General features: G+C 38.9%; 1 protein-coding gene across 1 annotated transcript in view; it reads right to left on the bottom strand.

Annotated features, from left to right (window-relative positions):
• Positions 1-16,627: 16,627 nt before the first annotated feature.
• Positions 16,628-22,641, bottom strand: part of LOC149005368 (uncharacterized) — an 18,830-nt gene continuing 12,816 nt past the window's right edge. Inside the window, exon 6 of the mRNA XM_089135882.1 lies at positions 16,628-16,962. Within this exon, the coding sequence (XP_088992008.1) occupies positions 16,628-16,962 (335 nt within the window). The remainder of the gene's footprint in view (positions 16,963-22,641) is intronic.

The raw sequence follows: 22,641 nt of genomic DNA, 5'->3' as shown, positions 1-22,641 counted from the left end.
GCCCATTGACACTTTCCCGGATTATTGGATGTCATACCTAGGGCTGTTTAGCAGTGTTTGGCTAGGATGTCCCCGTTATATCAGACCCGATTCGGAAGGGTATTAAGACCGAACGACCCGTGGTAGCAATGGGGATTCATGGGCGCTCAAGACCGGTAACCAACCCGTGAGAGGACATGAATCACATTATGGGGGCCATTTATTGGTAGAGTTGCATATGGATATACTTGGGCTCATGGGAGCTCAAGACCGGTAACCAACTCATGAGGGGACGTGAGAGCTTATTGTTTACCATATGTGGATAACCAATAGGGTTGATGAGTCCGTAGTCAGGGACTATGAGGACTCTAGTGTGAAGGATACCGGAAAGGTTCGCCAGGGGCGAGGAATGGACGTATCTGGATATGAGTTGATGTAACTAAGTAGGAGACTTGCATTTGGCTAGGCTTGACCCTGACATACGCCAGTACTTAGACCAATGGTGATGTGAGAGAGCGGTGACCTAACCCCCAGCCATGGATTGTCCCGAGGGATGAAGGACCCACTACCAACCGGCGTTGTGAGATGAGACCCTCCTAAAGAAGTACGATGCTATGACTTAAAGCATGTCTACCTATAGAGACCAGCATACATAGAGTTTAGATGCATACATACATTGTCTGATTCATATTGCATTGCATTGCATTTGTTATGTTCTGCAACATGTTATTTATGTTGTTATGATTTAACTAGCCTTACTGAGTTCATTCGAACTCACTCCTTTTTGTGCAACCTCTTGTGTTAGATCCCTCTATAGGTACTGATTACTATGAAGGGCAATATGAAGAAGCACCAGATGAAGAAGCGTACTACATGCAAGGTGCTGGCTACAATGAAGATCACATTGATGATCCCACATTTGGTCACGTTGTGTACTACGATTAGACCTAATGTGGAGTGGGAACATCTTAGTTGGATTGATGAAGTCCACTATTTTGAAGACATTATCTATAGAGTAGAAAACTCTTAGTTTAGTTTGATTTCCATTCCTTTACTTTCTTTTGAGAACATTTGTATTCTTTTAGACTTACGTGCTACATTTCCACTGTAACTGTGGAGTGAGATTCCACCTCATTCTACTCCTTTTTGATGTTTACATCTAGTATCATTTTTCCGCACTCTGATTATACTGTTATTCATTTCCTTGTTTGGATCTTTTATTTATAATATTTACACATTGATTATATCTGTTCATGATTATGTTGTTGTCTATGTGGGAGGATGATTTCGTCGATACTTGATCTTCGAGGGCTGTGGATCACACACTCGGGTATGCCAAATAGGGTACCGGCTGGGTGGATGTGACAAGGGTAGTGGCTACTATGAAGATCACAGTGAAGGTCCCAAGGAGGATTATGCACCATACCAGGATTAGCTCGACCTTTGGGTCTTTTAGTACAGATGTTGTTGTACGGGGCAGAGAAACCAATGATCCAAGTTAGATACTTATATAGTTAGATTCTTAGATGCATAAATGCATTATTATTATAATTTATAGATAAGTTGATTTGATGTTAAGTATTAAAGTTATGAGTTTCTAACTTAATGTTTTTGTGATAATGCAGCTAAATGGTGGTATCTCTATGGCAATAGTGCATCAAACCTTCAGAGACTGGCGATCAGGATCCTATCTCAGACTTGCTCTGCTTTTGGATGTGAGAGGAATTGGAGTACATTCAGCATGATCCACTCCAAGAGAAGGAACCGGTTGGGAAGCCAGCGCTTGAATGATCTGGTATTTTGTCACTATAATATGAGGTTGAAACTGCAACATGTCAGGGAGTAGGCTGAGAATGTTGGGCCGTACATCAATCTAAATGATATATTTGATGTGGGCGCAGATGAACAAGATCCCCTCACTCTTTGGATGTTGGATAGGAGTGAGCCAGTGTTGGGCCAGCCTGGAGGTAGGCCTGACCCAGACCTAGCTCGAGCTGCAGGGGTTGATGTGGATGAGTTTATGGCCTCTCGAGAGGGTCAGGCACATGCAGAGGTAGCTGCCACTGCTGATGAGGATTGGCTGGTGGCACCACGCACGAAGGAGCGGCAGGATGACGATCCAGATGACACAGTCCCTCCTAGTCAGACTACGAGGGATGATGATGATGATGATGATGATGGTGGTGGTGGTGGTAGTGGTGGTGGTGGTGGCGGTGGTGGTGGCCTTGAAGAGCGTCAACATGTTCCACTACCAAAGACACAGAACCCCCACTTAGATACACTAGGGAGAGTCATTTCTCACATGCCACCCAGGATTATGATCATGGTGGTGATTATCAGCATCCTGATACGAGGCCGAGCCACCATCGGAGGGGGGGCCATGAGGGCCAGCAACAACACAGAGGTGGTTATGATTATGTTAATCCTTGGGATCAAGCAATCGAGTTAGCAGGAGAGGTGGGGTCCATGAGCTTGGATGAGTCCGTAGGCTCCACACTAGGTTATTGGCCTATGGGTATTTATGGTGCCCCTCCTTCACATGGACAATATGATATGGGAATTAGTATCCCCTCTAGTACTTCGTATTATGGGCACTCGCAAGCCGATAGTCGCGATACTTACTTTGACCATGGTATTGAGAGGAGGCCATTGTCTATTGAAGAAATCATGTTTTCACATTCAGAGACCATGGCACCAACAGTAGCATCACCAAGCATGAATTACCTTCCACAACCATATTCTCACTTCCCTCAAATTGGCGTTCTCTTGGGGGTGGAAGATCACCGCTATAGAGGTGCAGTTGATGATTATCTGTAACACTATCAATATCGTATGACATGGGATCATTATATGAGATTGTTGGGGGAGGATCACTGGAGGCAGTCTGAGTCACAGGAGTTCGATCCACCTAGGCACAGTACTTGGTATTGAGAGTTCGAGATTTTATATAGTTGGATGACTCTATGTATTTGTACAATGAATTGTAGACTTTAGATGATTTGGTTTTTATGAGTTTTTAGATTTTTTGTTTCGGGGCTTTCATCCGCATACAATAGGACATGGGTCGATTAAGAACATTAGTTTAGGTGATGTTTTAGGTCAAAATAACACTCCCAATGTGTTTATTGGCGCCTCAAATTAGGCTACACATCAAATTTCAGGTCAAAATGACTTGATATAACCTTCGAAACAGGGGTTCAATTTTTCATTGAACCCCTGCCAAAAGTTGGCCGACACGGAGTGACATGTCGCCGAGTCGCCGTGTCGCCACGGTCTCGACACGACACGGAGCGACATGTCGGACCATGCAGTTCCTATTCCATAGTCGGTGGTGCTATAGCGAATCTTTGTGGATAATGTTTTAAATGCACATAATGGAGTTCTTCCGCTGCTTCAATCAACCTTCCATCCAATGCAACCCCTCAAAGAGATGGCCCTAGTCGTTGCGGTTTCCTTACACGCCTTCTTTCTTCAAAAAGATCTAGGCATCTGAGTTCGTCATGTCCCAATACTCCACATTTGTAGCAGAACGTAGGTAGCTTCTCCATCTTGACCTTAATCTCCTAGTGTTCTCCAATTCTGTGTCTAGCCACAATCACCTCTCTCAGCAGTTTCCTTTTGTTTGTTGTGATACGACACCTAAAGTAATAGACTGGTTTGAAACCCCTATATAATCATGTCCTTTCCAAGTTCTCCTAGCATCAGTGCGAGTTGAGACCCAAATTCTCGAGACATGATTTATTGTGGCATATTGTGAAACTGGCACCAGAAATCCAAATGTGTAAATGCCCAATTTTGTTTTGGATGCCATGGCTCAAGCATGAGAAGATTACCTAAGGGCCTGTTTGGTTACATGAATTCGGAATTTGAAATGAAATTGGATTTCATATCTACGAATTCATGGTTAGCCTAAAAAAATTAATTGTTTGGGTAGCCTCCAATCTATCGAAGTTCATAGAGTTTCGTTGAGTTATTCCGCATGAGTCCACAAATTTTATCAATTTTATACTTATGATGGAATCCATGGATTTCACCCAATACCCAAGAATAGCATAATTCAAGTTTTTAGGCAAAAATGTGAAATCCCTAGATTTTATGAATCCAGGTATAAATCTCTGATTCATGAATCTAGGATTTGAAATCTTTGGATGCAGATAACCAAACAAGCCCTAAGGTGATTCTTCGAGTGAATAACCCTTCTTTTGTTTCTGCAATTTCTACAAGTTTGACACACTTCCAAGCTCTTGGGAGTGCTTCAAAGACGGCCTGCTTCCAATATTGCTACACAGTAAAGATGAACCCCATTAATGTATTGCTTCTGGTAGTAATCACTCTTATCTTCAATTTCTTCAGGTATGTCTAATCCTTCTTCATCTAAGACTACCATCTCTGAGTATCTTTGGTGGCTACCTTCCCATCGATTTTGATTTTCTTCCCTGGTGGGACTTGGGAGGGGGTTGCCCTTTTCCCCTGCTTCTTCCACTGCCTTGATTGCTATTTGTAACTCTTCCTCTTCCACTTGGTGAATACATTGTGCTATAGAGTTAAGGAACTTCTAGTTTCAAAATCACCAGTCAGAGACACTCACATCGCAGGAGAAAAACACTCACTGTGGAGGAAAGAAATCATAAACCCGTTTCAGTGGAAAGTGCAACCTTTGCCAGCTTTCTTTCTTTTCTAATATAGGAAGCTCTTCTACAATTCTTTTCAATAATAAATAAACTGCTAAGGGGGATACAACTCTCCATTCCTACCTTCTTCTCCATCTCTTCTTCTTCTCCACTTCTTCTCCACTTCTTCTCTCTTCCTTCAGCTCTCTATTATTTTTAGTTATTTTGATTTTAAGATTGATACAGTCACTATGCAGCCCCTTCCCCCTTTCTTCTTAACAGAGGACTGGGAGCTCCAGCTCAGCCCCTTCCTCCTTTCTTCAGTTATTTTAAGCATAGTAATGATCGATGTTACAGGTGATGGGTTCAGTCGCTTCACATATATTTTCGGAAATGCTCATGAACTTACGAGTGTTGGGGACTTATAATTACAAAATGAGGCATTAAAAAGTGTAGACTTAATGTCTACCAAAAACGGGATTAGGTGAATAGGTCAGTGTTTCTTGGGTGGGATATGAAAGATGAGTCATGCTCCATCCATTCAGTATTTTAACAAGGTGAACTTCCCAATTAACACTATCCTAAAGGCATAGCTAGCCAGGTTATACTTTTGAACTACTACAGATAGGTCTGTGTCTAAACACGATGGGGAACAGGCTCTTCTATGCAGCATCATCTCTCTTTAGAGGCCAGTACCCAATGTTCAAGGAAAAGATGGAGAACATGGGTGAAAAGAGCCTTTTATCAGTAAAACGATTATCTTTTCAAGAAATGTTCACATAATCTGATAAGGGATAGACTTGTAAATTCTGATGGCAGTGTTGATCGTTACAAAGCTAGATTAGTGGCGAAAGGATTTTCTCAAGAATATGGCATTGATTATTTTGATACATTTAGTCCTGTTGTTAAGACTACCACCATACGGTTATTGCTTTCTTTGGCTGTGTCTCATGGTTGGACTATTCGGCAACTGGACGTTACTAATGCGTTCTTGCATGGTTCCCTTCTTGAAGATATCTTATGATGCACCGCGGGCTATATTGATTCTCACCAACCCTCCTTTGTTTGCAAACTTCACAAGTCTCTGATGGTTTGAAACAAGCCTGCGGGCCTGGTTTTCTGTTGAGTTCTTACTTGGAAGTTTTGGGCTTTGTTGGGTCTCATCGTACTTCCTTATTTTATCGTTTGATTCTCATGGCCCGGTCTTTATTTTAATCTCGTTGATGACATTCTTGTTCTTGGGCCATCCACTTGGTGATTGATGATATATTGGTTTCTTTAGCTCTGAGTTTGCAATTAAAGATTTGGGCCCAGCCCGCTACTTCTTGGGCATCGATTTAACGGCAAATTCAGATGGGCTCTTACTTTCTCAAAGAAAGTATATTTTGATTTACTAAACGAACTAATATGCATGATTGTAGCCCATCGGTTCTCCAATGAACTCTTCGCTGCCTTGTCTCGCACCGATGGATCTCTTTTGGATTCAACGGAATATCGGTGTGGTAGGGGCTTTACAATATGCCACTCTCACCGTCCCGATTGCGTTTGGGGAACAGTTATGTCAATTTCTTGCTTGCCCTACGATATTCATTGGATGGCTGTGCGTGTCTTCGCTACTTGAAGGGTACTTTGTTTTATGGGCTTCAGCTTTATCGGTCCTCTTCTATGGTTTACATGCTTACTCCGATGCTGATTGGGCCGGCTGTTTGATGATCGAAAATCAACCGGTGGTTATCTCATTTTCTTGGGCTCCAACCTCATATCATGGCAATCTCGGCAGTGGTAGCCCGTTCGTCCGAGTGGTATCGCTCTTGCTTTAGCTCTTGAACTCACTTGGTTTAGTCCTTACTTCGGGAACTTCATCTTCCCTTGATTCGTGCTCCTACGCTATGGTGTGACAATATTGGGGCCGCTTATCTCTCTTCCAATCCGGTTTTCACGCGCGTACCAAGCATATTGAAATCGATTTTCATTTTGTTCGTGATAAGGTCTCTCGTGGTGATTTGTTGGTTCGTTTTGTTTCCAGCGCAGATCAGTTGGCTGATCTTCTTACAAAGCCTTTGCCTGCACCTCGATTTACAATTTTGCGTACCAAACTCAATCTCCTTGATGGCGAGTTGAGTTTGCGGGTGGGTGATAAGGGATAGACTTGTAAATTCTGTAATTGTTAGAGGACAAAGTGATAAGATCATAATGTATGTTTTACATACTGTAATTACCATATATAATAAAGATAAGATCTCAAATGGAATACAATCTCAGAAGGATATTTCTAACTTAATCTCATGTAAATACTGATTTTTATGAGTATGTCATATGCCATTACTATTGGGGTAGAACCGTAGAAGCCATTATTATGGGTCATACATTGCCCATTTTCAACTATTTTCACCCCTTTGGTCTCGTGGTTTTCCATTTCAAACCGATTTGCTTAATCACATAAGGGGATGTATGGTAACATTCTATAGCAAGATAGATATATTACTCCAGTTACCAAAAACTACTTACCTAAATTACCTTATGTTGACCATCCAAAGTCCCCTAGATTTTAAAGATGATATGATTCAAAAGGTTGGTTGTATTTTCTCAGGTGGTATTTCAACATTTAGATCAACACCATAGACTGGGTAAGAATAAATCAAATGTTACAGCTATCAAAAAGAATCAAAAAAACCGGATGATCAATGATGCTTCAAGATTAAAGCCAGATGCTGGAGCAGATAATAATGACATCTGATTTACAGTAACTACTTAATGTCTGAAAAATTGCAAGACAGATCTTTATTAGTACAATATACACCTCCATGTATTAGTGAAATTTAAGGACGATTAGAACATAAAAAACGCTACATAACAAGTGATGGAAGATAGAAACCACAAATTTTTAATATACAATAATGATCATTGAAACAGGGCAAGTAATTAATCGTCATATGAGACATGAAAGTCCGTAGTGCAACCTAATGCATCAAGGTTCTCTGCACCACAACAATCATAAAACATTGCAGCATAGGGAGGATCATCGGGTCCAAGTTCATAATTCCTCGAAGAAATAGTAAACAACACTCAGCAGAAGAAAACCCCCAAAATTCTAGAACAGGTATGGTAGTATACTGTTCAGTAGTACGAAATTGCAGTGATAATCCATGTTTAATATGCATATGCAAGGGATTAGAGCAACAATAAGAAAGAATATATTTCCCAGTGTGAGAACAACAATAGGAGTTCTTCTAAATGCTTTAAACATTGAAACTAATAACAAAAAGAAAAAGGTCATCATACATCTCAGCAATAGACTTCCCTTATCACCTATACTACCAAGGGACCAAGCCCAAGTTTTTCTCAATCACCCTTGCATTCTCTTATGCTTTTCAAAATTTTGAAGAGGAAAACTCTGTTTGCATCACCATCAGAAATTGGAAATTCAGAATTCTTCATCTATTTTCATACATTTCTTTCATTTTCTGCTAAGAACATTAATTGCAAAGGAAAGGTTCTTCTCATCTCCTCCATCCCTTGATTGTCTGAAGGACCACATTTGGAGTTCATCCCCTTCTTGTAAGCAGTGGTACTCCACCAACTTCCACCAATGGGTGCGAAGTAGAAAGATGCCATATCCAGTCATTTCCCACCAACCGAAGTTCAGTGTCCACCCCTTAGGCTGAGCCTTATCTCCATTATCCCATACCAATACATCCACTTCTGTAGCAATACCTTTGAAAACTTTATCCTTCTCTTTTCTTGTTAAACCTTCTTCAAACAACTTCACATGTTTTCTTGGAATGGATACACGATCATGGCTCTTACTCAGATCAGTTTTCAATAGCCGTTTCCTTATTACCCATCCCACATCTTCACCACCAAGCTTTCTAATCTCATTCACAAGCTCTGTAGGCATTGCAGGTGGAGTTAGAGATAGAAATGCAGGTGCATTTGAAACTGGATCAATATTTTCCTCTTCGCCTGCAAAAGTTGAAAATGCTTTTCTCTTTTTTCTATTTCTTCCTTGGTGGCTGCTTTTGGGATAGTCATTGTTGGTAGCATCAAGCAGGTTTCGATCAAACAGTGTTTGTACACATTGACAAGATTTTTCCTTCTCATTTGAGATTTCAAGCAAACGAGAACGTTTCTTCCTGATAAACTCTTGCATTGGTAGACTCTGGATGTCAAGAATAGCACGGTTCAGACCCATGGCTTCCCACTCTGCAATTACAAACTTTTGTAGACATTCCTTGCCATTCATAAGCTTCATGTTCTGTGATATGGGCAGTGCTGAAACCCCCATTTGTCTCGTTTGTTCTCTGACTTTCTCCTTGCCCTTTTTACTCCTCTCCTCTGTCATCGTCAACAATTTCTCCTCTGCAGCTACAAAATCCCAATGAGAAATGAAGCTTCTCCTCTTCTCTCACGCTGTGTCAATCAAGTTCAGGAAACGGAAGCTAACTTCAAGTTTGAATCCTTAGGAGGGAATTCGTGAGATACTTACTGCTCAACCGTAGACAAAATACATTTTCTCTTCCGGCACATAACAGAGTCTGGAAAATCAAGCAGCACTAAATAGAACCCTAGAAACGAGAGTGATGAGAATGCGGAGGAGGGAATGGTCGTTACCTATGTATGACCTGAGGCTTCTCTTACCAGTTCACTTGCAAGTTCGAATGACACTAAAAACTAGAAACTAACGAAGCTTCTCTTCAGTTCAGGAAGAGTAGTGATCAAGAACCAAATTGAAGCGTCGAAGGTAAAGTGAATCCGTTTCGATTTTGAAATTGGAAACTTACCAAATTTGAAGTTCCTCTCAACCTACAAAACACACGAAATCCCAAACGTCGACGCGAATCCTTTTGGATTTCGAAATTGGAAACTTACCAAATTTGATGTTCCTCTCAACCTGCAAAACACGCGAAATCCAAACGGTAACATTTCAAACAAAAGAGCCAATTCCTCCCGCCTCCTCTCACACTTTCCATAAGATTCTGTTTCAAGGGATCGTGTGGGTGTTAATTACGTTTGACACTTTCTATTTCGACCGTTGATTTTAGAGTAGAATATCTTTCAGTCAATCATGTGGGTCCCACACTAAATCCGAATTTGCTCACGTTTTACTTCCTGTACTTAAAAATTGGGAAACACAATTTTAGTTTCCTAATTAATGGAATACTTCTTCACCAAAAAAAAAAAAAAAAAAAAATAATAATGGAATACTCTTACCAAAACAAAACTAAGAGAGAGAATTGTACCAGTAAAATATCCTTAAGGCCAGATACGTAATTAAACCGTATTGTTAATTTTCTATTCTTAATTTATCATGTGCCCCCGTGAGATGAACTTTGTTGCAAGCTTGCTAAATCAGCAGCACTATCTCATGATTGATTTGTGTATCAACATTCTTCACCCTCTACTTTGAATCGTATTTGGAGAGTTCCACCCTCTGGCAGTCCAGTATGGGTTGGTGAATTAATACATTGGCCCTCAAGATCTTAGGATACCTTTAAATTGCGGCTTTGGTTTTCGGCGCCTGAGATTAGTGCAATTCTTAGGATTCCTATTTTATCTGAGATTGTGCAGGATAGATGGATGTGGAAGCATACTCGCACAGGTACTTTCACTGTTAGATCTGCTTATTTTATGGAGTTAAACGCCTCTTTGGGCTTATCTGCTAGAGGCACCACTTCTGTCTCTCTATCTTTTTGGTCTACACTTTGGAAAATTCATCGCTTCCTAAGATTAGATTTTCTCTGGAAAGTAGGTCATAATGCTTTACCTACAAATTTTCTTTTGTTCCAAAGAGGTGGTTGCTATACTCCTTTGTGTCTTTATTGCAAATGTGCCCCGAATCAATTGTTCATATTTTATTTCATTGTCCTTTTGCAAAACTATGTTGGAAGGTCTCTCCCCTTCGGTTGGATACAGATCTTTTCCATGGCCATGACATTGTGGACTGGTGGAACTTTATTGAATCACTCTTTCAACATTACCCGTAATTTAGATTGGGTACATACTATATGGAGTGTAGTAGCTTGGTTAATTTGGAAGGCCAGGAATGTTTATCTATTTGAAGGGCGTGAACCCAACATTAATACTTTTCTTTGGTATCTAAATGGTTTGTTGCAGGATATTAGTGGTCACTTTATTGAGGATGTTTCTACATCGGCCACAACTGAAGTGTTGGATCCTCCTATGTTGATTGTTTCATCAGGTGTATTATTTAATGATGTGTATCCACAAACGACAAATGTTGATGATATCAATTTTTTTCATGTATTCTCAGATGGTTCATGGGACTCCACAACTTCTCGTAGTGGTCGTGGAGGGATTATCAAGACATCCTCTGGATCATTTATCGCGTGCCGTATGAAAGCAAGTTGGGCTTTATCTGCACCGCAAACGGAGCTGGAAGCAATGTATGACATCCTTCAAATTGCTTCTAATATAGGGATCAAGAATATCAAGTTATTTTCTGATTGTCAAGATGTGGTTTCCAGTTTACATGGTGCTTCTAGTACTTTGGATTGGAATTGTTCAAATTTAGTTCAACTCATTAAGAACTTTTTGTTGGGATTTGACACTTGTGTAGTATTACATATTTCGCGAGCAGACAATGTTTCTGCCGATATGTTAGCTAGAGGTGCTCGTCATTTGGGTATGTCTAAAGTTTGGTGGATGCAGCCACCACGATGTCTTGATCCTTTGTACTCTGTTCCTACTGGGAGGATTTCCCCAGACTTGTTTCTGTGAATGAATTTCTTTTTCTGTGTTTGGCCAAAAAAAAAGATTCTTCACCCCATCTTACCTTAGATCCTGCTCTTTGATTCCCTAATGTGTAAAATTCTTCCTAGTTTTCCTTTGAATCAATAAAGTTCTTTTTCCAATGTAAATATCTGAAAAATAAATATTATAAGGAAAATTTTCTAACATTATTAGATGAAAATATCAATTATAAAATATTTTTTAGTTTTTATATATTTATATATTTATTTTTCAATTTGGTGGTACTTTTTGGATCCATCATACAATCATCCCCACAATAATAAGAGCAAGCAAACAATCTTTGAAGGTGACAAACAAACTTTTCTTACCATTACTACCAGCATGCTCAGGAACAGTATCAGAAAAAGGATCCAAATCGAAGTCCATGACCTTGTCAAAGGAGTTTGTTTACTCTCTGATGAAGAACAAGCTGCCACCAAACAATAAGGCTCTGAAATTTCCTTAAGCAAAAGTAACTGCACAATAACAGCAGGAAAATAGTAATAATAATAAGACAGTTTTCAATTTATCATAGTTTTACAGCTACAATCATGTTTCTGAAAGTGAAACAGAATATATCTTTGGTAAAGTTTTTTGGCTAAAGATACACAATTAATTAATTATTTTCTGACGATAAACATAAGTTTGGTAACTTTTTGCCTTGTTCATTTTTTCCCTCTCCCCCCCCCCCCCCCCCCTTCTCTTCCTATAGCCATTTCATATTACAATACTATCTTACCCTTATGCTGTAGATCTATCAACAAATCAAACTGGTTTTCTTAGAAATAAACCTAGTATTGGGTTATCTAGGTGTTAGGCCCTTGATCCCATGGGGTTTTCTATTTACTAGGGCACTTTTAAGGGCCCAAGCTATGTACCAAGGGTAAGTATGAAAATATCCCCAATATTTAATTTTTTTCAGCCATTTTATGATTAGTTCAAGTGAACCAGTGTCCAATTGGTACAATTTCTGGGTGAATTCAAGTTATGGTGAAAGTAATAATTTTGAATGTAGTTTAGGAGTCACCAAAATTCCCAATATTTCACCAAAACAGGCTTGTTTTCCTTCTCAAACCTATCAACATTACAACTCAACTGCTTATCCTCACCCTCCCATTAGGGTTGGTTTCATAGATCTACTTGAGTCCCTAACCATCCTGATCAGCCGCACAACTTTACCCCACCCTCCTGGTTGGCCTCACAGCTCTCCCTGAGCAAGTTAGTTACAACACTTTTGTGAAAACTATGCCCCTTTCATTCTCTTGTTTTTCAACAGAGCTCCTGTAAGGGAGGGAAACAAGGTGGCATCTGGTTGCTGGCCAAGTCAACAAGCCTTGAAGACAAAATCGAATTACGAACTCACTTTCTTTGTGTTTGGGTTCAGCATACCCAATCCTTGGTTGTTCTTATTCTTCTCTATGCCCCTCCACATTCAGAAAAGAGAGAAGCTTTTTGGCAAGAGTTGAATAATTTCTTGATTTCCCTTTCTTGTCCCTTTGCCCTTTTGGGTGATTTTAATGAAGTTTTTAGGGAATTAGAGAAAGGTGGTGGCAAGCCTTGGTCCCCTTCTCAAGTCTCAAGTATCCCCTTCCCTTTCTTACTTCTGGTTAAGGACTCCAGTTTACTTGGTCTAACCGCAGCAAACACCCTCATCTTATTAATGGAAAGCTTGACCAAGCCTTTGTTAATCCTGAATGGTGGTCCATATTTCCAACCGCGGGTAGCATAAAGCTACGCAATTGATGCGTAGCACTCAAGTTCAACACTAGTCTCTCAACCTCGTCCTGCATAAAGCTGCGCATTTGATGCGCAACACTCAAGTTCAACACTAGTCTCTCAGCCCGTCTTGCTTCTTTATCTTTGCTTTTACTTAGGTGGAATTATGTTGTCTTTTGGAAAGCTGACCGACTCAAGGAGCGGGTGTTTTTGGATTTACATAATATTGAGGACCCAATGATGGAGGAAGCCCATGCAAGTATTTCAAGTAAGCAATTGGATTGGATCTGTAGATTAATCTATCTATATTCTATAAATAGATGCGAGAAAGATCCTTACTTGGATTCTCCTTTTCCAATATAGAAAGATCGCAGCAGAAGTAAACTTGAATCCATGTCCTCGTTCCTCCACAAAATTGTCATCGGTTAATTTCCACAATCACGCGGAAAGGGAATAGACTCCACAACCCAAATGCCATGTGGATAAATGGTATAAGATCGAGATCCAAAAGAAGGAGAGGAAGATCCTCAAAAGCTTCCTCCTTTCTGCTTTTCTTGGAGAGAGAGAGAGTGCAAGTAATTTTTCAGAAAACTCACGAGTGTCATAATGCAAGCCATTTTCAAGTGATGCGGCGGTTACCTAAATATAACCCTATATTTAGTGACCACCTATAATTGAGTTTCCAATTTTGCTCTTGGGCATATTATTATTAATAAAAACCAACAGAATCTTTCATGCTGAAGAATTGTTTTAGATGCAAAAATCAAGGATTGACTTCCTTCTGGGAGACAAGAACACTAGTTACTTCCATTCGATGGCCAAGCAACACCAACATCAACATGACAAGGCCTTGTCTTTCATAATCTCAGGTCAGAGGAAGAAAATATCAACAATTCTCGACATAGCAATTTTATTTATTAAATTTTTTTAGGATCTTTTTACCTCTTCTAACCCGTTGGACTCCTCATTTATTGAAACTTTGGTCAGTCCATGTACATCAGCTGATAAGGGGTTAGCCCTGATTGCGTTCTTGACGGAAGAAGAAATTAAATAGTCGGTTTTTTTCGTTTAGGCCCTATAAGGCTCCTAGCCCTGTTGGCTTTCAAGCATCATTTTCCAAAAATATTGAAATTTCATTCACGAAGATCTAGTCTCTCTCTCAAGCCCGGCTTCCGGCAGAAATGGATTATACCCTAATCTATCTGATTCCTAAGAATGACAATGCCTATTTAGTGGGTGATTTTCGTCCAATTAGCCTTTGTAAAATGGGCTAAAAAATTGTTGTCAAAATTGTGGCTCATAGGCTTAGACCTCTTTTGGAGAAATTTTTCTCTCCCTTACAAGGTGCTCTTCTTTCTGGGCGATAGATCTTTGATAATCTTTATATTACCCATAAAATTTTTAATTATCTTAGGAAGGAAAAAAGTTTGGCCAAGTTAGCTTTGCCGCTATTAAGCTTGACATTTCTAAAGCATATGATCGTGTGGAGTGGTCTTTCCTCTTTGATTTCTTCAAATTATTAGGTTTTGATGACCGGTGGGGTGCATCTTCCTAATTTCGGAACTTGTTTGTTCCACATCTTTTTGGGTCAAGTTGTAGGGGGCTCCTTTTGGATATTTCAAACCTAGTAGGGGGCTTAGGCAAAAGTGTCCCCTAGCCCTTACTTGCGTCTTCTTGTTATTGAAATCCTCTCGCACCTCTTAGGAATGTTTCACGAACTTAGTTAGCTTCAAGGGTATTAAGGTTGCTCAATGCGCCTTTGAAATTACTCTTTATTTTATTTTATTTTATTTTTAATTGAAGATGCCTACATTTTTTGTAGGACTTTGGAAGAAGATTTTATCACTATCAAAGCCACCCCAGATCTATTTTCTTCCTTGATTGGACAAGAGGTAAATTTTCAAAAAGGGGTTATTTCCTTTGGTGCTAATGTTTCCCAAGCACCTTAAGAATCCCTTGGTCAATGTTTGGGTCTCCCCATTATAAGAAAAGACTGTTAAGTATTTGGGGACTCCTTTTAAGCACTCTAATTCTCGCATTTTTTTTTTTTCACCAAAAAAAATCTCGCATTTTTGGATTTTTAGTTTTTAGTTGATAGAATGCAATTTCTATTTGCAGGAAGGAAATCTAATTGTCTCAATTTTCACAGGACGGTGTATTCTCATAAAATTCGTTCTTTCTTCCATCCCCTCATATTATATGGGATGCTTTACTAACCCTAAACAGGTCTGCTCAAAACAAGCTTGATGTTATTGCCAACCACTCTTGGAATGGAAATGGAACTACAAGTAGAGATCACTCTGCGCATTTAATTGCGTGGGAGAAAACTTGCCTTCCACCTTCAGCTGGGGGAATGGGTTTCCGAAAATGTTGGAATCATACCAAACCCTTCTCAAAAATGCTTGCAAAGCTCTATCGGAGCCCAATATTAGTTTCATTTTTTGAGCCAAAGACCCAAAAAGAGGCTCTCGCACATGGAATGTGTTGGTTTCTATGTCAAGGGATCTGAGACACATTTGTTAATGTCTCCATTGGTGATGGCCGATCCATATCTTTTTGGCAAGACCCATGAACACCGGCTATCCACTTTCAACCACTTCCTTTTATCTCTTTTTAGTGCTTCACAACTGCAATGAGTGGTGGATTTTCGTCTCAACCAATCTTGAGGATAACCAATTACTTGCCTCAATTCTTCCCAGTCATCTAGCGGGAGTGGTTAGCCAAACCAACATTGGTGGCTTTTCCTTAGGAAATTAGGGAATACTAAGTTTTAAGGTTTTCTAGTAACGACTATTCAAGGTGGTATCGCCGTTATAGTAATTAATGGCAAGTGGATTCATTCAGATCCATGTTATCTTTTTTGGTGGAAGAGACCTTATGGCACTTGTTCCCCATCCTGTGATTCCTGTGATTGGACTGGACCTTAGGTTTAGGGTGTCGTCTGAATTTCTGCAAGCATCTTCCTTTTTGCAACCATGTATTCAGCTGTGCATCTCTTTCCATTGGAATCAAAGAACTCTTTAGTAGATTTTTGACACTCTCATGATAACATGTTATTGTATCTGGAATATGGGAAACAAAATTTTGTTTCACAACTCAAAACCAGATCCCATTTCCTACCCTCTTCGCCATCCCATTTCCCAACTGAGGCTACTTGTATAGATGTTGGTGAAGATTTCTCTGTTGCATTTGTTTGGGTTGTTACAGATATCCCCAGGGGAGTATTTGAGCGAGGCTGGATGGTTATTTTGTATTGTACATAGTAACAATTGCACTAACTTATCAAGTGTAGACTTCCCCAACCCAAATTGTGTGGCGTTACAAGTGCAAGCCATGAAAGGACTCAAGGCGGCAATGGAGAGGAGGATTACTCTTCAAAGAATTAACTCCAATTTACCTGAACCTCAACAGCCTTGGCCGCTTCTTTTGTTTCTACCTTTCAGCATATTCATAGTCTCCTAATATCTAATCTTTGTACTCATTGTTATCATAAAAATAGAAGAAAAAAAGTAAGGAAATAAGACAGTGGCAGTTAATTACAACGGTAACTCAAATTACTAGGATGTAATCTTTCATCCTTTATCCTTTATCTTTTTTTTTTTTGGGGGGGGGGGGGGGGGTTGTGAATAATCAATATGTGCAGAACCCAGCAAGAAAAAACTACAGTTCATGAATATACAGGTTTTATTTTCCTCAATAATAGAGAGGGTGGTGTCTTCACCATTATTTATGCTCTGAGACATTGAAACTATAGATGAAAGCTTGATCTTGCGGACTTCATCAGAACCCTGGGGCTGAAATAAGACCCCTGTATGCGATCTCACTGTCACTTCTTTCCACTCGTAAGCTGATGTGCCATCGGCTTGATAATCACGGGGCGAGTACAAAACTTGTAGTTTTGAACTACCTGTAAGAAGTTGAAATTTGAAAAAAGAGTATTTGAAGGCTGTGTGTTTAGCAAGAGAATAACAAAATTAAGGTAGACGGGGGGTTTCAGTGAAAAGAGGAAATTTCTTTGGCGCTTGTTCGACCAGAGAAAAAAGAAAACTCTTGCATTGGTTTTTCAATGCCTGGGGATTTCCACTTCTCACCTCTGAGATTTTCTTAAAACAATGAGACATGTAAATAATCCTTGCAGTAATATTTTACTTCCCATTTGCATGCCAACCAAACACCTATCAGAAATATTTAGTTTTTATTTCTTCTTCCAATTTATTCTTATAAGCAAAAAACCCTTCTTAAGAGCATATCAAGTGGGGAATATACATATGAATCAGCCTAACACTAATTTTAACCAAAAAAAAAAAAAAAAGCCTAACACTAATTCAGGTAGTGTGATAAAGATCCAAAAGGTCAATAACCAAAACAGTTCCTATTACAAGCCTTCATAAAGCATATGAGAAATAATAATAATTTAGATGAAAAGAAAAATTAAGCATAAAAGATGCAGAAGAGCTCATAAGCTGGGCCAAGCTAAGAGTGTTGAATCATAGAGCATGGTATATGGTTTTGGTTTGACTACCCTAAGCAGATGTGGGAGAAAAGGACACTTTTTACTAGCAACATAACATCACAGATTCATATGTTGGTTCAAAATCCAGAAATGAAGGTGCATATGCTCCATAAATCAGAAGAGAGCCATATGAAAACAATTTTATGACATACCTAGCTACACAGTAAGCCAAAAGAAAAGCTTTTCAGTTGTCAGGTAAGAACATAAATTTTTAAAGGCAACATGACATCCTATATTGGTCGACTAGCTTATATGTAAGATTGTGAAGACAGAAAAAAACCAAATGAACAAACTATCACTGTTTCTGGCATGCAGGTGCAAATCTTTGAAGACTGGCTAAAAGAATTACCATCTGATCAAACTTTACACACTGTTCATGAGTCTATGAGAGCATTAAAAGTATTAAGTTTCCAACATGATAGAGGTAAAATAGTGGAGAACACAGAAAAAGTAAAACGTGGGGATGGGAAAATTATATTGAGGCTTAAGAGATTTTGATAAACTTCGACTATTATGTGTATAAGAATAAGAAAATGTTGTCTGATAGCTATAACCAGACGATGAGCAACAAATTATAAGCAGCATAAAACAAAATCTTCAATTACTAAGAAGAAAAGAAGAGGTTGAACCCGACAGTCAAGATCCAGTGGTATGCTACACAATTACATACAAGCCATAAACTGATACCTAGAGGCACCAGACATTCACACTCCATAAAATCAGGTCAATTATCCAGAGGGCAGGAGCAATTTTAGGATGTTGCCTGGTAAAAAAATTTCTTGTGACAAGTGGAAATGTTTATTTTGTCTATGGCCAATAACACAACATGAAGAGAGAATTTCAAAATGCACACAGACCAACAACTTTATGCAGCCAGACGCCAATCATAGTTCAAGTTTCAGTCAAAACTGACAGAAATCTCAGTGAAATCTTGGTCTCCAGAGAAACTGGGACAACACTCAATAGGACATTTAAAAGCAAACCAACTAGGTCAAGTTGGTTGAAATCTAGACCAAGATGGACCAACACGATTAAATTGGTAGAAACATGATTCTTAACTGACTTGGTCACTTGTTTTGACCAGAAGTCGAGATATCTCACAACTCTCATTTCAACTTACATGAGGGGAGTTTGACGATTTTTCTAGATTTTGCCAAAAACCAATAATTTTCAACTTTTAGTGATCTTCCACTCAAACAAGCTGGTCTGGAAGAAGATTTTTCCTGCTGTATTCATATCTAAAATCAAATTTTTTTGGTAGAAAATCTATAAATAAATGCTAGATGTTACTGAATATCTAATTTATTATATTCTTGTTTTCAAAAGCTGATTTATGGCTTCATGGATATGATTTTTTTTTTCTTTTATGGAGTAACTGTAAAGGAAAGAGATCCACGTAGCACATAGACTACACGTGATCTATTATATAAACACTTTGTAATCTGAAATAATATCAATAGTAAAATCTCATTTCACATGGTATCAGCTGGTATTTTCGGACCGATTCATTTCTAGATATTTCCGCTTCTGCTTTTCCCACTTTTCTAGAATTTTCTGCGTTCTTCTCTCTGTTTCTTCTTTCTGTTCAACAGAGTTATGCTCTACATTATTATTAATTTGTAATTTTCTGGTATTTTACATTATTATTTCTGTTCATTTCACACAGTAACCATACTATATTTTAAAGTTTTAGTTTACAAAACTAATTTTGAAACATATATTTTTTTAAAAGGTTATTTCTATGATGGATGAAATTCAATTAAATAATATGCTGTTGCATGATATATGGCATGATGATGTGGATTCCCCCCCCCCCCCCCCCCTTGTTATTATCTATTTAAATAATTTGATATTTATCAAATAAATGTTAAAATTAAGAAGAAAAAAATACCAAGCAAATTCCGCTTGATTTTACAAATAGTGGAATATTAGTACAAGTATTTATGCAATTTGGAGCTTTTTATGATAATGAACATTACGTTTCTTTGTTAAAAACACTCTATAATGTAATTAGTATTTATTGTAATGATAAAAAAATTAAAAAGCCAGAAATTCCCAAACTTTGGGAGTGATTTAGAATATGCTTTTTTGTTGTTTAGGGGTCATATTAGACCATTAGCAAGGTTCTTTATAATAATTAGTGCGAACTTCTTGCAACAAGTTGGTTGATTCTTTGTTTCTAACAAGTATTGAACTATAGGGGACATTGCTCGGATGGGTGGGAAACCCATGAGTATAGACAAAAAGCAAAAAGTTAACTACTGTAAGAAGTTAATTGGAGGAGGTAAGGCCAATAGACTGAAGTGGCATCTAGTTGATGAAGTCAGTTCCGCACTAGAGTTTCAACACAAATGACACAAAATCTATGAGGTGAAACAAGAAGTAGGAAGGAAAAGACAGCAGCCAGAAATGAGTATGAAGACGCATGTTTAAATAATTACCCTGGCCTAGGAGAGTAAAGTTCTGGTAAGGATGAACCAGATGAGTTTACTGGTGTAGAATTTAGAACGGCAGAACATGAGGAGGGCAAGGTGCCAAGTAGAGGGGCAAAGAGGATGGATTAGATGAGAAGATTAAGGGTGACTAGGGGAATAGGTCCATTAGACATCTTATAGAAGGGACCGAGCAACTCTAAAGGAGGTTAATAAGACAAGGAGAACCAAAAATTTCATTAAGGAGGTCTTAAGAGTTTGAGGGCCTCAGAACCAAATACAATCTCGGCCCCTAAATACCCAAGGTTGAAATACTTACCATAGATCCTACACTTTTTCGAAGACTAGAGTTCAAACAAAAGAAGCTAAAACAAATGTAAACCATTGTAAAGAAAAGGTGGGGAATGCATTCTCTTAATGGGCTTTCTACCATAGTATTCCAGTTAATGCAACCCAGGGATCATACTACAAAGATATGTTTGATCAGATTAGTAAGGTTGGTACCAGACTGAAGCAGACCAACACCATACAGATGTATAATGTATACTTGCCATATCATAAAGAGAATTTGCAAATATGCATTGATGGGTTGAAGCCTATACGCACTATGGGGTTACACCGATGCATAATGATTGGACTAGTCCCCTAGACGCTCAATCATCAGTTTTATGTTGGATTGTGATGGGAGGATAGTGTTTCTCTACCAGTGGATGCATCCAAGGAGAAGGAGGATGCTAAGTATATTTATACATTATTGAAAGGGGGTAGTAAAGGAAATTGGGATAGACAATGTGTTTAAAGTCATCACAGTCAATGGTTCCAAGTTCAATAAGGTTGGGCCAAAATTAATAGACCCCATATACAAACTCTACACCATGTTCTGCACTTTGTGTTGACCTCACGTTGAAGGACATGGGTCAATTGAAGAGTTGTGAAAGGGGCTATGGACAAGGAAAGGAAAGATCTATAAGTATGGTTCTCCATTGTATATGTTGAGAATAAGGTGTGGTGGTGACCTACTTAGGCCAAACATTACAAGATTTAAAACCAATTAATTAGATTGCACTCTAGAGTTCTAAGTCAAAGAAGGGTGGCGTAAGGTCCATTTTTGCATCTGAAATGTGGTTCAACTAGACGGTTTTTCTTTAACCCAAGCAGGTAGAACAGCCCAAGCCACCATCTCTAGTCAAAATATTATCTCAATCCCGAGACAACAAGCATCAACCTAGGATGGGCAAGACCTAATGAGTTCAGACCATGGAGGACAGAATGGAACCAAATTCAACAAAGCAAGGAATTATCATATCGAAGGTGACAACTAGTTAGTATTCATAATTTAGTAACCTAGTAAGGTCAACTTCATACTAACTAGTATGTTAATGTTAGATGAAAGCTATTAGGGATGGCACTAAGAGTTTCGGCCAACCAGTCAAATTAGCTCATGGATCCATTACTGCTAGTTAGTCCAAATAGTTGGTCTTTTATATATTTATTATTTATATACTTAGGTTTATACCCCTGAACCATTGTTACGCTTTCTACTTTATATGGTGTTGCGATTGAATGGTGGTTCTAATATGGGAGTGATTCACCCAACTTGGCAATGATAGCATAGGACAACTATCAGACATGTTCTGGCATTGGTTGCAAGTGTAACTGAACCTTTAACCTCAAAGATCCAGATAGGCAAAACCAATTGGGTGTGAAGCGATTAGAGGGCCTAGTTTTTTTTCATTGAGACACACAATTAAGAGAGAAGCACATTAGACTAGGATTGATTGTGATACAAGCTCTATTGAGATAGCTGAGATATTTGAGTTTGGATGAAGATGATGACATTCACCTTTATGAATGGGTCAAGGATCGAGGTATCTCTTGTTAGATGAGGATGGCTGTCGACCTAAGTACACATATTGCACAGCAGATAGGTGCCAATGTTGATGACTATATGGTTTCAGAAGGCATAGTGTGTTCACAAAACCTACTTCTAATCGAGCCACATGTTGGTGCCTCCAATAATAGCAGAGATGATGATGAATTAATGCCACTCAAGCAACTAGCCAAGACAATGGTGGTGGAGTGTCAGCCAACCAGTATTATGCAAGCTCTAGGTTCGGTTATTTATGAGATTGATGTGAACCCAATTTTAGTGTAAGGGTTTCTAGAATAATTTCCCTAAAGCTAAGGCTTAGCCCAGAATCTTCCAGCAAATAATGGAAAAATATTAAGGGAAGGTTTTGGGATTTTTGTGGAACTTTAAAGACAAATTAGGAATTAACTAATTTTGTATGGGTTGGGTTTGGGATGATCAGGGTTTTACCCAAATCTCAAAGGGATGGTTTTGAGATATCCAAAATCAGTATGGGATGTAACAAAATAATGGGGGATGGAAAAATATTATTCCTAGGATTGGTAAAAAAGAAGTCAATTGATGTTTGGATCAATATGGGTTGGATCTTGGAAAAAGGGAAAGATCTAGGGCAATTCTTGAACTCTGTACTTGTATTTCTTCTTCTCTTTTTTTTCTTTTCTTTCTTTCTTTTTCTTTTTCTTTCTCCCCCCCCCCCCTTTCTGTTTTCAGATTCTGCCGCAAGTCAGAGGAGGAGGGAAAGAGAACATGAGAGAGGGGAGGGTGTGGGGG

The sequence above is a fragment of the Hakea prostrata genome, chromosome 9 (genome assembly GCF_041222555.1).
Source record: "Hakea prostrata isolate BN-2017 chromosome 9, UWA_Hpros_2, whole genome shotgun sequence".
Classification (NCBI taxonomy): domain Eukaryota; kingdom Viridiplantae; phylum Streptophyta; class Magnoliopsida; order Proteales; family Proteaceae; genus Hakea; species Hakea prostrata.
Note: the sequence above shows the minus strand (reverse complement) of the source record. Positions and strands in the feature narration are given on the sequence as shown.